At 40.6% G+C, this 17368-nt stretch overlaps 1 protein-coding gene across 2 annotated transcripts; it reads left to right on the top strand.

Annotated features, from left to right (window-relative positions):
* Nucleotides 1–1286: 1286 nt before the first annotated feature.
* Nucleotides 1287–17368, top strand: NEMP1 (nuclear envelope integral membrane protein 1; the record flags this gene model as incomplete). Of its 2 annotated transcripts, XM_079714858.1 has the most annotated exons (9): nucleotides 1287–1516; nucleotides 9163–9287; nucleotides 10468–10687; nucleotides 12059–12131; nucleotides 13526–13619; nucleotides 14090–14204; nucleotides 14920–15145; nucleotides 16283–16456; nucleotides 17185–17368. In XM_079714858.1, the coding sequence occupies 9 exons, from the start codon at nucleotides 1390–1392 to the stop codon at nucleotides 17366–17368; spliced, it is 1338 nt and encodes a 445-aa protein (XP_079570984.1). The 2 variants fall into 2 exon arrangements, with proteins under 2 accessions (XP_079570984.1, XP_079570983.1); XM_079714857.1 differs by lacking the exon at nucleotides 12059–12131 and having other exon boundaries at nucleotides 1390–1516; nucleotides 10468–10541.

Raw genomic sequence — 17368 nt, 5'->3', positions numbered from 1 at the left:
TCCTTTGCCTGTCTTAGCTTTGGCTTCTTCATAAATGAAGTTATTTATCTCACAGGATGTTGTGAGGAATAAAAAAGTTTCTCAATCTTCACATGCATTTTGCTTCCAACAAAAACTACCCTATGACCACATTTTTAAATTTATTTATTTATTTTGGCTGTGTTGGGTCTTCGTTGCTGCGCGGGCTTTCTCTAATTGCGGCAAACGGGGGCTACTCTTTTTTTTTTTTTTTTAAAGAAACTGCTTTTTATTTATTTATTTATGGCTGTGTTAGGTCTGTGTTTCTGTGCAAGGGCTTTCTCTAGTTGCGGCAAGCGGGGGCCACTCTTCATCGCGGTGCGCGGGCCTTTCACTGTCGCGGCCTCTCTTGTTGCGGGGCACAGGCTCCAGACGCGCAGGCTCAGTAGTTGTGGCTCATGGGCCTAGTTGCTCTGTGGCACGTGGGATCTTCCCAGACCAGGGCTTGAACCCGTGTCCCCTGCATTGGCAGGCATTTTCTCAACCACTGCGCCACCAGGGAAGCCCACGGGGGCTACTCTTCATTGCAGTGTGCGGGCTTCTCATTGCGGTGGCTTCTCTTAGCTGCAGAGCATGGGCTCTAGGCGCGTGGGCTTCAGTGGTTGCAGCATGTGGGCTCAGTAGTTGTGGCTCACAGGCTCTAGAGCACAGGCTCAGTAGTTGTGGCGCACGGGCTCTAGAGCACAGGCTCAGTAGTTGTGGCGCACGGGCTTAGTTGCTCCACGGCATGTGGGATCTTCCCGGACCAGGGATCGAACCCGTGTTCCCTGAACTGACAGGCGGATCCTCAACCACTGCGCCACCAGGGAAGCCCCATATGACCACATTTTTAAACGTTAATGTTTATTCCTTATAAAACTGTCAACACAGTTTTTTGTTACTTCCCTTCTAAATCATTTAGGATTTTGGAGGACACAATGTCTTAAGTTTCCCACAGTGACAGATCGTGGTGAAAAGAAAAGAAAGGAAACAGGGAACCTGAGCCAATTTCGATGGAAATACCGAGTTTGGTAAAAAAAAAAAAAAAGGCTCGCCCATTTTGATTTTCTATTGGTTAAGCTTACCATCAATCGCGCCAGTTGTAAATAAACTGGAGACGGAAGCATGTTGTTAAGGGGTGGGACCTTCCTGTCGCCATTGCTAATATGAGAACCAGTTTTCTAATAGGCTGAAAGCTGCTTCTTTCCGCCCTCGCGCATCGGTTGCTAAGAGGCGGGACTATAGGGTCCATAAAGGACTGAATGCCCGAAGCCCCGCCCGTCCGATTGGTTGGTAGGGGGCGGGTCTTGTAGCGGATAGGCTGCTGGGCCTGCCAGTTCCGGGTTAGTTGCCGGGGGGAGGCACGTGAGGAGGAGGTGGCGTGAGGAGACCATGGCGGGAGGAATGAAAGTGGCGGTCTTATCTGCAGTTGGTGCCGGGCCCTGGAGCTGGGGGACCGGGGGCGGTGGTGCAGTGCGACTGCTCCTGGTCCTCTCCGGCTGCTTGGTCTGCGGCTCAGGTACCGCCCGGCAGCAGCAGCCGAGGGGGCGGGTGCCGAGGGGTTATATTTAGAAAAGTGGGGAACGTCCCCAGGGCGTGGGCCGTTATTCTGATGGGCGCGGGCGTGGTGCGAAGGAAGAAGCTTCATCCTTGGCGAATGGGCGCCGGCACTGAGGGACCAGGGCCCTGGGGTGGCCTGCGGGAGCTACCCAGAGTGGGGAGGAGCTTGAAGCCCTTTTGGCGGAGACGGGGAGGCCTACACTGGGTAAGAAGCGGTCCTGGGGGCAGCGTCCTGCTGCATGGGCCTCCTCGATTTTTTCTTTGTTTGTTAAAAGGAAGGTGACCCGAGGACCGAATGGACAGGCAGAGCTGCCACTGGGAAGGGAGCATCCCGTTCATTCAGAAAATTAGCAACACCTGAGCGTTTGCTGTCAGGACTCGGCATGGGTGGCTGAACAGATAATTATAGTTCACTGAAATGCAGTGATCTATTTCAGTATCTTATGCCCTTGTAAGATCCTGGCTCCAACCGGCCCTGTAGAACCGACCTGGAGCCGTTAAATTCCCGTTTCCAAAAACGCTAGTCAGCATCGAGTAGTTTTCTTTTCGAAATTTATTCATTCCTCAAGCAAACTTTCTTGATGCCTGCTACTGCATAATTGGTTCTGGACTGGGATGAAATTGTTTTCCTTTTCCGTTCTAATTCAGAAAACCTAGAGTGTTTGTAAAAAACCTCCTTCTACCCTTGTTAAATGCACAACAGAAAGATAAGTGATGTTTCCAAGCTTCCACTGGAGGAGTAGAGACTCATGGGGTTAAGGAGAATCGTATCCTGTAAACACATATGCTCTTTCGCCTCTTCCGTCGTTTGCTACCTATCTCTTGCTGTCACTTATGATTATCCTTAGCTGCAGCTTTAAGGTTATCTCAGGATCCATAGAACTAGTTTCAAACTGCAGCGTCCTTCTGAAACGGTTTTTATAGGGAGAGGGGAGTAGGTAACCAAGAAGGTACTTTTCCAGGGGCAGGGCCCAGAGTAACATTTGAAGGGCTACATATGATCTGAATGAACTTTGACCAGATGTTTAACCTTAGAGGCTGTGTATTGTGGAAATGAAAGATAATATTTATATCAAAATGCTTCTACATAGTCCGTGCTCAATCAGCAGGCTCAAAGTTTCTTTAATAAGGAGAGGAATGGGGACTTTTTGGCTTGGAGAAGGGTAAACTTGGGATACGTGTTCTTTGTGGCCTAATAGATCATGTAGGTGGCAGCTACAAAGAGACAATCATGTAATAGAGTAGAACTTTCTAAAAGTGAGAGCTACCTAAAGAGAGAATGGGGTACTTCAAAAGGCAGGGAGTTCTTTTAGCCATTTGGCAAGTACAATTAAGTATAAGGAAGTAGAAAATCACTCACTGTTTATTCCATTCAGAGGCAGTCCGTTAAAGCACACTTTCTTCTGGTCTGTTTCCACGTGTTTTTAATTAAAATTTTATTTTGAATTGATAATATATTCATAAACCTGTCAGCACTTCAGTTCTCTTCCCTGGAGGCCACCAGTTGCTGCCAGAGATAGTTTTCTCATTTGGTTTTGTAGCATAAACATTTTCCTATGTCATTTAAAATTCTTCATAAATGTTATTTTTACTTTCATCCTGTGGACAGATTTTTTTTTTTTTTAGGATAGATTCTCAGAAATGGATTTATTCAATCGAAAGCTAAAATATATTTAAGACCCTTGAAACATCTTGCTAAAATATTTTTCTGAAAAGGTGTGCCGGTTTATACGATTATCAGCTGTATTTGCTTGTGACCCATACCCTTGCCAGCATTGGATATTCCAGACAGAAACACCTTTGCTAATTTGATAGATTGAAAGTGGCATCTTAATTTACTTTGCATTTCTTGCGTTATTTGTGAGGAAGCATCTTTCAAATATTCATTAGTTATTTAATTTTCTGTTTAGAGTTTACATTTTTTGGAGAGTGTGTCCTTTGCTCTTGGCCTATTTATTGTGATTACTGTTTATTGGGATGTTTGTGTACTTTTAAAGTCAGTTGATGAACTTTTTAATATATTAAGGATGTATATTTTTATAATCTATTTGTTTATTATTATTATTATTTCTTTATTTATTTTTTTGTGGTACGTGGGCCTCTCACTGTTGTGGCCTCTCCCGTTGCGGAGCACAGGCTCCGGATGTGCAGGCTCAGTGGCCGTGGCTCACGGGCCTAGCCGCTCCGCGGCATGTGGGATCTTCCCGGACTGGGGCACAAACCCGTGTCCCCTGCATCGGCAGGCGGACTCTCAACCACTGCGCCACCAGGGAAGCCCTATTTGTTTATTATTTATTACAGAACTTTAATTTGTTTCCCCCTTTTATCTTTTTAAATAGAAGATTTATATTTTTTATGTGATCACTTGATTTTATTCTTTAGATTTATTTCCATTGCTTTTGTACTTGAAAAGTCCTCCAAAATTAAATTTTTATATATGTATATTTTGTGGTGCAATTTAATTATTTTTCATTTTACTTTTTAATCAACGGTTAATGTTAGTATTTGTTGTGAGGTGAGTATCTAGATAGATTTTATTTTCCAAATAACCAGTCAGTTGTACCAGCATCACATTGAATAATCCTTTGCTAAGCCCACTAATTTAAGATGCTAGTTTTTAAGGAGCATTTTAAGATGTTTTTAAGTATGAACTGGATTACCTCTTGACAGAAATGAATAGAGGCTATTTAAGAATTAGAAGAGGTGGTTATTCATAAATTTTTAGGGTCTTTTTTGGTCCTCACATACTATGAATCATTTTCATTACCTTCTACCAGTAGATGTTAAATGATCAGTGTTGTTGATTGATGAATATAAGTAAATACGAAGTTACTAACTTTTAAGTAGCTGGTTTATGGGTAAATACAATAAGCAAGTTGTGATTCACTAAATTCCAAGGAGGCATTTTCCAAGAAAAACTAGATCTTTGGGCTCAGAAGGCATTTTTTAAATGTTTAATTCATTCTGCTTTTTAACATGCTGGCTAACTCACTTTGGGGAGGGGAAGGAAAGTGTTGTGTATGTCCTTTTGCTGTGGGAAGCACAAGATTGTAACATGAGCATTTTGACAGCTTGTATATATTTAAGGTAATTGGTTTAGTTCTATGTTTTTCTAATAATTTAAGCTATAGCTAGAGTGGTGATTGTTTCCACAGATTATCCCCTTAGGCTGATTTGGTGTATTTTCCCTCTCAATGAATTTCCAAAGATATGGCTGGCCAAGGTGCTGATTTCTGTAGGAGGTTGCTGTTCTAGAGAGGTTTCTTTGTTTATTTACAGTGCTTTCCTTTGAATGCTGTGGAACTTGGGAAAAGGAAGAACTAGGTTTAAGAAAATGTTGCTTGTTAAATTATTTATTTATTTTTCCGTGAGATCTTAGTTCCCTGACCAGGGATAGAACCTATGCCCCCTACAGTGGAAGCACGGGAGTCCTAACCACTGGACTGCCAGGGAATTACCCCCAAAATGTTGCTTTTTATAAAAGTTTTATTTCTTTAGGAAAATGACATTGAAGAATTTTAAAATTGGTTTAAAAATACTGATGTCTTTTCTTGGCATTAAGTTTTTCAAATCTCCTGTGCTATTGACCTATTATTTGTATCTTACTACCCTCTTGAAAATAATAATGGGCTTAAAGAGATGTTGTGTTATATTACTTGGTGCTGTGGGAGAGAAGGAGTTAATAAAGTGTGACTCGGGTTTTTTTCAATTTATTTGTAAATACACTAGTTTTAAGCTTCACATAATCTTACTCTCTTAAAATCTCAAGAAGAAAATAAACTCTTGATCCATATTTGTGAGTGGGTGTTCTTTCAGTATATTTGGGCTTGCTAGTGAAACAAATGTCAATAGGATTTTGAAAGGGTTTCATTTTATGAAAAATAGGCTTGGAGGAAATCCAAATTACTATTGAATTAAAAGTGAGAGATTGATAGATGAGATTCAAGACATACTACTACAAAATATGGCACCTTGGCATATTGAATATTTTAAGCTGAGGGAGTTAGAGAAAACAGCGAAGCTGAAAAGTCACTCTGACCTCCCGCACTTGGCCCTCCTTCCTTGAAATAGGCCATAAAATCCTCATGTGAGAGGTGTCCTCCCTATACCTGGAGGAAAGGAGCATCCTTATCTTCGAAGACAAAGGGGCATGAAGAAGAATCCTAATAAACAGGCCTTGCTCAGTTTCCCCCAGTTTACTACACTTACCTCATACTCAACCTATCATTCCTCTGCGAATGTCCACTTTTCGTCAAACCTAGCATAAAAGTACGTGGGTCTGTTTCTTTGGGTCTTTATTTCCTTAGAGGTTTTCATGTCACATAAAAGATATGAAATAAATTTGTATGCTTTTCCCCTGTTAATATGTCTTTGTCAGTTTAATTTTTGGACCCAGCCAGGGACCCAAGAGGGTCAAGGAAAACTTTTCCTCCCCTACAATATCAAGACTGAATTTTAAAATATTGAGATATAATTCACATACCATAAAATCCACCCTTTCATTGGTCTTCAGTATACAGTTGATCCTTGAACAACACGGATTTGAATTGCATGGGTTCACTTATACATGGATTTTTATTTTCAATAAATACATACTATAGTACTACCTGATCTTTGGTTGGTTGAATCCACAGATGCGGAACTGTGGATCCAGAGGGCTAACTAAAGTTATACGCTGATTTTTGACTGAGCAGAGAGGTGGCATCCCTAACCATGGTTGTTCATGGGGCAGCTGTATTCACAGTATTGTACAACCATCACCACTGACTAATTACAGAATTTTTAAAAATAGATTTGATTGAATTGATTGGCTGCGTTGGGTCTTCCGTTGCTGTGCGCGGGCTTTCTCTAGTTGCTGCAAGTGGGGACTACTCTTCGTTGCGGTGCGAGGGCTTATTGCGGAGGCTTCTCGTTGCGGAGAATGGGCTCTAGGCGCACAGGCTTCAGTAGTTGTGGCACACAGGCTTCAGTAGTTGTGGCACACGGGCTTAGTTGCTCCACAGCATGTGGGATCTTCCAGGACCAGGGCTCGAACCCGTGTCCCCTGCATTGGCAGGCGGATTCTTAACTACTGCAGCACCAGGGATCCCCAGAATTTTTTTTTGGTACGCGGGCCTCTCACTGCTGTGGCCTCTCCCGTTGTGGAGCACAGGCTCCGGATGCGCAGGCTCAGCGGCCATGGCTCACGGGCCCAGCCGCTCCGCGGCATGTGGGATCTTCCCAGACCAGGGCACGAACCCGTGTCCCCTGCATCGGCAGGCGGACTCTCAACCACTGCGCCACCAGGGAAGCCCCCCAGAATATTTTTATTACTCCAAAATGAGGCCCCATACCCCTTAAAGGTCTCTCCCCATTCCCTTCTTCTAGCCCCTGACAACCACTAATCTGCTTTCTGCTTATTTGCTTATTTTGGATATTTATATAAATGGAATCATTTAATATGTGGACTTTTTCTTGACTGGCTTTCATTCAACATAACGTTTTTAAGGTTCATGTTGTAGTATGTATCAGTACTTCTTTTTATGGCCGAATAATATTCCATTGTATGAATAATACCACATTTTGCTTATCCATTGATCAGCTGATGGACATTTGGGGTGTTTCTACTTTTTGGTTATTATGGATGTTGCTGCAGTGAACATTTGTGTACAGGTTTCGGTGTGAACATGTTTTCACTTCTCTTGGGTGTATACATAGGAGTGGAATTGCTATGTCATATAATAATTGTGTTTTAGTTTTTGAGGAACTGCCAAGCTGTTTTCCAGAGAGACTGTACCATTTTACATTCCCACCAGCAATGTATGAGGGTTCCAGTTTCTGCACGTCCTTGCCAACACGTGGTTATTGTCCTCTTTTTGATTATAGCCGTCCTAATGAATATGAAGTGGTATTTCACTGTGGTTTTGACTTGCATTTCCATAATGGCTAATGATGTTGAATCTCTTTTCATTGTGCTTATTGGCCATTTGTATATCTTCTTTGGAGAAATGTCTATTCAAATCCTTTATGCATTCTAAAAATTGGGTTATTTCTCTTTTTATTGTTGAATTGTAGTAGTTCTTTATATATTCTGGATATTAGACCCTTATCAGATATATGATTTGCAAATATTTCCTCCCACTTTGTGGGTCATCTTTTCACTTTCTTGATAGTCGCCACTGAAACACAAAAGTTAAAAATTTTTGAAACCATTGCCTAGTCCAAGGTCACAAAGGTTTACACACCTGTTTTCTTTTTCTAAGAGTTTTGTAGTTTTCGTTCTTAACATTTAGGTTTAAGACCGAATTTAACTTCAGAATTAGTGTGAGCTTCACTCTAAAACCATTTTGAACTGATGGGTGTCATTGCCTTTTTTGTGTGTGTAACTTTGGCTTTCTAAGGTTTGTTTGAGGTTTTTGTGTTTTGGGGTGTTTTGTTTATTTAAATCTACCCACCTTTATACTAAGAACCAAAGAGTTAACTAAATTTCCCCTTAGAGTAGCACTAAATGAGTTGGTAAGTACAGTGTAGAGCAAGGAAGAAGATATTGAAATGTTTTGTGGTAAAGAAGGTAGCTTGTGCAAACTTGGGTGGGAAGATATGATAATGGTCACTTGTAAACCTTAAATTAGCTGAGATTGAATATAAATTCCTGAGGGGAGATCTGTTTTGGTAAAATCAGAGGGACTGCATATGTTCATTGGCTGCTCTTAAAACTTGAATGAAACAAAACAGCTGGAAAAAAGCAACTTTGCAGTCTTTTAGTATCTGCTTAAAGTACTCTAAATACAAAAATGTTGCTAATTCTGTTCATCCTACTCAGGATATGGATAGAGAAAGTCACCAGATGGGGTTACTTTAGCTATGCCTTTATAAGAGAAACAGGACCTGGGTGTGAATCTCAGTTAAGCTATTTACTAGCTGTGTGACTTTGGACAAATTACTTAATCTTTCCTAAACATCAGTTTCCTCATTTGTAAAATGGGGGTTATGAGAGTGCCAACCTCACAGCATTGTTGGGAGGGTTAAATGAGACAGACAACATACTGTCTGTCTTAATAAACACATAATAGTGGCTTTTATTATTACTTATCCTGGATTAGTGACTATTTAATATTTAAATAATTACATTTGACAGAAATAAGACAGCCTTATTTCTTCTCTCAGTTTTCTTCTTTGTGTCTTAGTCGCTGATATATTTTTTTTTTTTTTAATTTTATTTATTTATTTATTTTTGGCTGTGTTGGGTCTTCATTTCTGTGTGTGGGCTTTCTCTAGTTGCAGCGAGCGGGGGCCACTCTTCATCGCAGTGCGCGGGCCTCTCACTGTCACGGCCTCTCTTGTTGTGGAGCACAGGCTCCAGACGCGCAGGCTCGGTAGTTGTGGCTCACGGGCCTAGTTGCTCTGCGGCATGTGGGATCTTCCCAGACCAGGGCTCGAACCCGTGTCCCCTGCATTGGCAGGCAGATTCTCAGCCACTGCGCCACCAGGGAAGCCCTTAGTCGCTGATATTTTTAACCCCAGCTTTAAGAAAGTGGTCAGTTTAATTCTTTTTATGAAATGAGTTATAGTTATTAGCTTTTTCTATTATTATACTTACTTGTTATTTTCTTTCTTTGCATAAAGCCGGAATTGATTTAAACGTGGTCATGCTTCAGGAATCCAGAGTTTATTATATGAATACCAGTCAACAATCCTGTTATAAAAATGTGCTTATCCCAAAGTGGCATGATATATGGACACAGATACAGGTAATGATTTGGAGGCTCCTGGCAAGGGCAGTTTCTGTGAATATCTGTCTGTCTGTGATTAGTGAGTACATTGACACTTTCTTCCCTTCTCATGCAGTTAAAAATATATATATATATGTGTATATATATATATATATATGTATGTATAAAATTAACAACCTTGATAAGATTATGATTATTCTTAATCTCATCAGTGTTTTCATCAGTAAAGCATTTATGCCTATTTTGTGTTCCTCTCTCTGTTTCTTTAAGTGGCCTGAGATAAACTTCCTCCTTTTCCCCAAGAGACTACTTCCTTCTCTTCCCCTCACTCCTTTTACACTCATAGACACACACACACACACACACACACCTCTCTTTCTTTTTAAAGGTCTTAGGCCTTCTTTGGGCTGCAAACTGTTGCGTGCCGATCAGGATGTAAACTCTCGCCTTGCTGCTCCTACTCTATTTTGATTCTACACAGGGTGTCGCGTAAATGCCCTGAGCTGAAGTTTCCCCTTGATAGAATGACTTTGGTCTCATTTATTTCATGACACTGTTGAGCCAGAGTGTCTGGCTGTAGTGATTGAACAAAATGGGTCCTTTGGAAATGTTTCTGCTGCTATAAGCATAGTTACTGATAAGGGATTTGTTCACATCAAAAACATAAGGGTGGGCTCGTGGGTTTTTAAAAAAAATTCTCTTTTTTCATTGTCTGATATAAAGATCATATTCCATCTGGAGCACATTATAACCAACATTTACCCATAATCAGTGATTTGTGACAAAGGGTTGAACTTTTCAGCTTGTCATTATGGGAAACATTTTTGGTGCTGTTTATGCCTGGCAGTTTTCTTAATTTTTCTAGACCCTTGCTTTGTATGATCTCTCATAAATAGCTGTATTGGTAACTCTTTCAGCTTGGAAGTCTTTTTTTCCCCCTATGTTCTGGCCTAATACTAGATTCATATCATGTTAACAATAAAACATTCTAACAGCTGCCTCTCTGTACCGTGTGCAGTGTTATTTGCCCAGTTATCTTTTATCTGCTGTATCTCTATATTTCTCATAAGCCTGTGGAAAGCTGGTGCCATTATTGATTTAGTTATTTACTCTAAGGTTTTTTTTTTTTTAATTACATTTGTGAAAATTTTAAATTCCTACTTTCTTCTTTCTCATCCCGATTTTACTTGTGTTACAGATTCGAGTAAATAGTTCCAAACTGGTCCGAGTCACCCAGGTGGAGAATGAGGAGAAACTGAAGGAGCTAGAGCAGTTTAGTATCTGGAACTTTTTTTCCTCCTTTTTAAAAGAGAAATTGAATGACACCTATGTTAACGTGGGTCTATACAGCACAAAAACCTGCCTCAAAGTTGAGATTATAGAAGAAGACACCAAGTACAGTGTCACTGTGACCCGGAGTAAGTCTTACCTCTGTTTTTCTGATGGATTCTATGGTGAGAAGGGACTGAGCTTTCGAGGGTATAATTAGTGAGAAAAGTCAGCACAAGACAGCTCCATTTTGGTTCTGATTATAACCTGAATATACCACTGCTCCAAACAGTTCAGAGAGCCTCCACCCCTCATAAAACCCTTTAGGCCTAGATTTGAGACTTTACCATAGTCATTCTAAGTACTTCCTTACCTGGAATTGTGAAGACTTGTATTCCTAATACTTCCAATGGCTCTGAGCTGATATGCTAGTATTCTTCAAAGTAAGATAGATGTATTCCTGTCTTCTGGGCACTTATAGACAAAGATAGATGTCTTGAAATGTACAGGTCTACATTTGAAGACATGAATGGTTAACAATAAAAACTGAAGAAGGGTAGAACTGAATACCTCACAAGCAAAAGAATATATGTGGAACCATAAATAAATATGAAGATCACTGCAGTTTCAGGCTTATTCAGTCTAATTGGGAGTTTTCCCTTCTCTGAATGTGTCTGAGAAAGTTTCACAGAAGAGGTGGATCATTATCCTGTTGGATTCTCTGTGAGTTTTGGTCTCTCCTTGGTAACTTACTGTCTTAGGAGAGTAATGTTGTAAGTAGTAGAAATGTTCCTGGGTTTTGCTACGAAATATATTGTGCCCTTCTAACTGTCCTAGGGTTCCACAGTTCTTTGGTTGAACAGGATCAGCCTGTTTTTTGGTGTTCCTTTTGCATTTACTGATCCCTCTCACTCCTGTTCTGTTTGTGGACTTCCCCTAGACTCAGAGCTCTTGAATGTGAAAGCTGTGGGAGTGTCTGGTATGCCAGTAAGAGGTCCTATGCTTGGGCCCCCCGGTCCTGGGCGAGATATGTTTGAGTGTAGGCTTTTCCAGCACAGTGCTTGTGTAGTGAAGAGAAGTAGGTGGTGGTGGTGGTCAAGCAGAGATCAACAGTTAGAGAACAGCAGAGGGCCCTGACCCCAAGTTCTGGGCTAACCTGAATCCGAGCGTGTGTGACTTAAGGCCTGAAAACCAGAGTGGTGGAGACCCCTTGTGGGCGACTGCATGAAGTGCTGGTGGCACTATGGCTCCATCCAAAGCAAAGCTTAGCTTCTTTTAGCCTTAGCTTAGAAGCCAAAATAAAAATAAACTCTTGAGGGAAGTACAGGTTAGACAGAGACCTAATTATACTTTCTCTTTGGAAGGGTGCCCAAGCTTTGTGTGGAATTTAAAATGCTGTTTAGGTGGGCTGTTTGCATATATTTTAGGAGCTGACCAATGATGCCAACATTGTCTTTTATTCTATAATGCCTTAAATTGTTTTGTTCCCCTATTAAGCAGAAGTCTTTTATTTATTTCAGGATTTGACCCCAAACTCTTCCTCATTTTTCTCCTTGGACTTATTCTATTTTTTTGTGGTGACTTGCTGAGCAGGTAGGTTCCAAGGCTAGAGGGCAGAATGAGGATGCTCAGACGTACCCTGCTTGACTTTTTTTTTTTTATTCATTCTTGGCTGCGTTGGGTCTTCATTGCTGCGCACGAGCTTTCTCTAGTTGCGGCGAGTGGGGGCTACTCTTCGTTGCAGTGTGCGGGCTTCTCACTGTGGTGGCTTCTCTTGTTGCGGAGCATGGGCTCTAGGTTTGTGGGCTTCAGTAGTTGTGGCACATGGGCTCAGTAGTCATGGCTCGTGGGCTCTAGAGCACAGGCTCAGTAGTTGTGGCGCACAGGCTTAGTTGCTCCGCGGCATGTGGGATCTTCCTGGACCAGGGCTCGAACCCGTGTCCCCTGCATTGGCAGGCGGATTCTTAACCACTGCGCCACCAGGGAAGTCCAACCCTGCTTGACTTTTATCATAAAGACTTGAAGTGCTGCCATTCCCTTTTCTAGGACCTTTATGGATGGCTAGGCCATTGCCTGCTTCAATAATTTAAAAAAATAATGTGTTATAATTATTATTTTCTTCTTGTATTAATAAGATTGGTAATAATGAAATTCCCCCATTAGGTTACCCATCATGTATGGGATTTAGCCAATACAGCACCACCCTTTCCACCGTTAGAAATGTTTAGCCCTCATTTTTACAGGGCTGTGTGTTGATGAGTTTCATGCTGTTCAGAAGTAAAGAAACAAATATCAACCACTTACTCATTTCCTGCCTTTAGGAACCTACTAGTTAGATGAAACAGACATGTACAAATATAAAGAAAACGTATAGATAACAAACATTGAACAAAAGTAGAATTAACATTAACTTTGAACACAAGGAGAATATTTGTGGAATAGTGAATGAAAGCTCACCAATTGAAGTTCAGCTGGAGCAAGGTTGGTGGAAGTTGTTCCTTATTTTGGGGATCCTGAGAGAAACTCAAAGTGAGGGAGGGATATCTGGTAGAAAGAACCTAGAAGAGGAATAGGAGCTCTCTGTTCTATGCCCTGTGTTTGGTTTATCCTTCTTGGTAATCAGTTCAGTTCTAGTTTCCAGTGTCTACTGGGGCTATTCCTTCTCCCTAGAGAAGCTGTGCAGTTCCCAGAAGAAAGATTCTCATTAGAAATTGCGTGGGGAGAGGTACTGGGGATGGGAGCGGGAGACTAAGCAGAGGTTTATTACTGGGATATATTTGAGAGGCCCTTATTGATACTAATCTTCATAATCTGGCAGCAACTACATTGTACTAGTCTCTTCAGTTTTCTCATCTCAAGTGTTGGGCAAATACCTGCTCTCACCTTGTACCTTTTTTCTATCTTTTGGCTGGGTTAGTTGTCTAGTTTGAACAGTGCTGTATATGAAGAATACACACGTAGTCATGAAATGAATTTTCTCTCTGCAGAAGTCAAATCTTCTACTATTCCACTGGGATGAGTGTGGGAATTGTGGCCTCTTTACTAATCATCATTTTTATGCTGTCCAAGTTTATGCCCAAGGTAAGGAGCAGAATCCTCACATGCAGTTAGAATGAGCTTGGATAGTTGAAGGATTGTTTTTGGATAATCTTACAGCACTGAAAATTTGCATTGATGGCTGATAAGTAAATGTCCTACTCTTTCCTTGATTCAGAAAGGTACTTTCCATGATGAAACTTGGAGCCTGATTACATACAACCTCTTCCTTTTTATTTGAAATCCTGTATACAGTGGGGGGGATTAAAGTCTTCTTCCTGTTTGTTAATTACATAGATTATATAGCCAGGCTTTTAAGTTATTTAGCATCTCATTTTCCCAGTTTTCTTTGCAGACTGTACCATTTAAAATATAAAGGACATCTTTTTAAGAGATGTGTTTTGTGCATTTTTAGTAGGTTGAATTTTTTTTTTTTTAGTCACAGTTCTATTTTGTTTCTTTTATGTATGGAAAGCCCATAGTAACTTTTTGCTTTCACTTCTACTCTTTCCTAGAAAAGTCCCATTTACATTATCCTGGTAGGAGGCTGGTCCTTTTCTCTGTACCTCATTCAGCTAGTTTTTAAAAATTTACAAGAGATCTGGAGATGTTACTGGCAGTATCTTTTAAGTAAGTGTTGTTGGTTTTGCTTTACTTTTTATATGTTTATAGGCTGTTTTAGTTAATTTGATCATGAAAAGATGTTGCTTGCTTACTGCTTACAGGAGTTTAATAGTCTATGCCATTTTGTTAACTTGTAAGAATCATAGTTCTTTACTTATTTCTAACTCCTCTGTACAGTTGTCACCTCTTAAATTAAAATGATGCTGCTAGGGAGAAGACTTTAATTTGTTGGTGTTTATAAGTACATCTCTCTTTACACAATAGGCATCTTTCTGAAAAGCCGTAAATTGACTTTATGAATATAATCATATTTTAAATACACTTGAGGACCTTAAGAAGTAAAGGACTCTACAGTGAACCTTATCTATAAAGTGAGAATCTTTTGGTTATAAAGATAGTAACTCTTAATCTATCCTTTGAGAGCAAATTAATCTGGATTTTCATATATTAGGTTTTTTAAACAGACTATTTTAGAGTTGTTCAACATGTAGGTTTAATTCTCCATTTGAGAATTAAATAAATTCAGGATAGTAGAAAGGATAGAAGCTTAAAGAGATTAATATATATGAATAATGAAAAAAGTGTGAATAATTGAGTAAAGATCTTACCTATTTCCCTGGTTCATTAGGCACGACATAGTGAATTTACTGCTGCTCCCCACACAGATTATTTTTACCAACTGTAGATTAAAAAGAATGTTTTCTGATAACTCTTCTCATAGGCTATGTCCTTGCAGTTGGATTCATGAGTTTTGCAGTCTGTTACAAGTATGGGCCCTTGGAGAATGAACGAAGTATCAACCTGCTGACTTGGACCTTGCAGCTGATGGGCTTATGTTTCATGTATTCCGGTATCCAGATACCACACATTGCCCTTGCCATTATCATCACTGCACTGTGTACTAAGAGCCTGGAGTACCCTATTCACTGGCTGTACATCACCTACAGGTGACTGAAAGGCAGTGTAACTTTGTACTGAAACATGCAATGTGGGATGCAGTCGCAGCAAAAGGAGACAGAGGTGTTGACCTGGGAGCCTCTTTGTTAATGCAAATTTATGGTATTATGCTTCACTTTTATTTCCTTCAAGTCTTTCTTTTTAGATTCTCTGTAGGCATTTTTATAGCATTTATAAATTCTGGTTATTTTATATATAAAATAAAAACATTTAGTAAAGTGTCATGTGTTCTTGTTACCACTAGGTGGTGCAAAGTATATCACTTTTATACCGCATGCCTCAGGTCACCTGGTTTCAGATTATTTCACACTGGCTCTCAGATTGCCCTGGGAGTCCTATTCTTTTTTTTTTCCCCAGTCTTTTTTTTTTTTAACTTATTTATTTTTATATTTATTTTTGGCTGTGTTGGGTCTTTGTTTCTGTGTGAGGGCTTTCTCTAGTTGTGGCAAGCGGGGGCCACTCTTCATCACGGTGCGCGGGCCTCTCACTATCACGGCCTCTCTTGTTGCGGAGCACAGGCTCCAGACGCGCAGGCTCAGTAGTTGTGGCTCACGGGCCTAGTTGCTCCGCGGCACGTGGGATCCTCCCAGACCAGGGCTCGAACCCGTGTCCCCTGCACTGGCAGGCAGATTCTCAACCACTGCGCCACCAGGGAAGCCCCCTGGGAGTCCTATTCTTAGTTTAAGATGTAATTCAAAGCATGTTGTCACTTTGTATGGTGACTATGGAATGGTCATAGGTTCTGAGGTTATCAATGTTCTTTCTATTACAGATAGTCAAAGTAATGCCTTCAGTTCGGGGGGACCCAAGTTAATGAACCACAGTCTTATGCCATCATTTCTTGTGGTTTTTCCATTTATTGGGAAATAAATATTTTGTCTGTCACTTATTGGAAAATAAGTGTATTTGTTCACATTAATGAATAATATTGACTACTCTGACTTGTCACTCATAGTCTAACGTCAAGGGTACATTATAACTAAAGATGTCTGTAGAAGAAAGGTGGGAGCAGTGACTGTTAATGCTCAGGCTCTCTGCTGTATGCTTGACCCACTGAAGGGAGTTAGACGTAAGGGTGGATGTAGATTACTGATTAATCATTCATGATGTTATTTTGGTGAGCACAGAAAGATGTGTAATGCAACAGAAAAGACTGTCCCCCCTCGTCTTCTGACAGAAGAAGAATATCGGATACAAGGAGAGGTAGAGACCCGAAAGGCTTTAGAGGAGCTTAGAGAATACTGCAACAGTCCAGACTGCTCGGCTTGGAAGACTGTTTCTCGAATCCAGTCTCCAAAAAGGTAAATAAACTCTTTGCCAGAAGTGCCAAGTGTCTGTCAGGGTAATTGTGACCTTCAGTTTTAGCAGAGATTATGCTTCTATAATCATTTTGTATTTGTGGCTTTGTTTTCCTTGTTCATCTAGGAGTAGTCAAGAGAAAGGTACTCATATCACATGTTAAGCAGTAGCCTGTTCTCCGATTCCTCAAAGAACTATGTACTCTAGCTTTGATTTTAGCATTGAGATGAGAAGACTTTAGTACCATATTAAGTTTCCCCTCTGATAGTTTTGCACTGATTTCTTGAGTTTTTTTAATTTTTTTTTTTTTTTTAAGGAGAGGGGATCCCTTTTATTTGGAAACGTGGAGTTTCAATTTGGAATCCTGATGGCATAAAGTTTATAGGGCCATAAACACAAATAAATGTATCATGCCCCTTAATCTTATCAGGATTACGGATGACTAAAGGAACTTTAACACTTCCATAACTAAAAAGGGTAACTAAACTTCCATAACTAAAAGTGCTTATTAAGCAGGATGGGGTTGCAGGAGATGTTGGCCTATGATCCCAGCTTTCCTTTTCTTATTTCTTGCTTTAGTCTACTTACCTGCCAGAGTAAGGATAAGGGTGTTGGCTAGACTCAATATAATTTGAGCTGAGAGCATATCAAGGGTTTCAATTTGTTCTTATTTTGAAAGAAAACAGGACAGAAGGCAGGTTCCTAATGAGTATTATCTTCTGTTTTTCAGATTTGCTGACTTTGTGGAAGGATCTTTCCACCTCACACCAAATGAGGTTTCTGTCCATGAGCAGGAGTATGGGTTAGAAAGCATTATTGCCCAGGATGAACTCTATGAAGAAACATCCTCTGAGGAGGAGGACTCAGATTCTCGGTACCCCGCCATCACACAACAGAACAACTTCTTGACTTAG

Source organism: Hyperoodon ampullatus (assembly GCF_949752795.1).
Source record: "Hyperoodon ampullatus genome assembly, chromosome: 11".
NCBI lineage: Eukaryota > Metazoa > Chordata > Mammalia > Artiodactyla > Ziphiidae > Hyperoodon > Hyperoodon ampullatus.
This window is presented reverse-complemented; position numbering and strand designations above follow the sequence as displayed.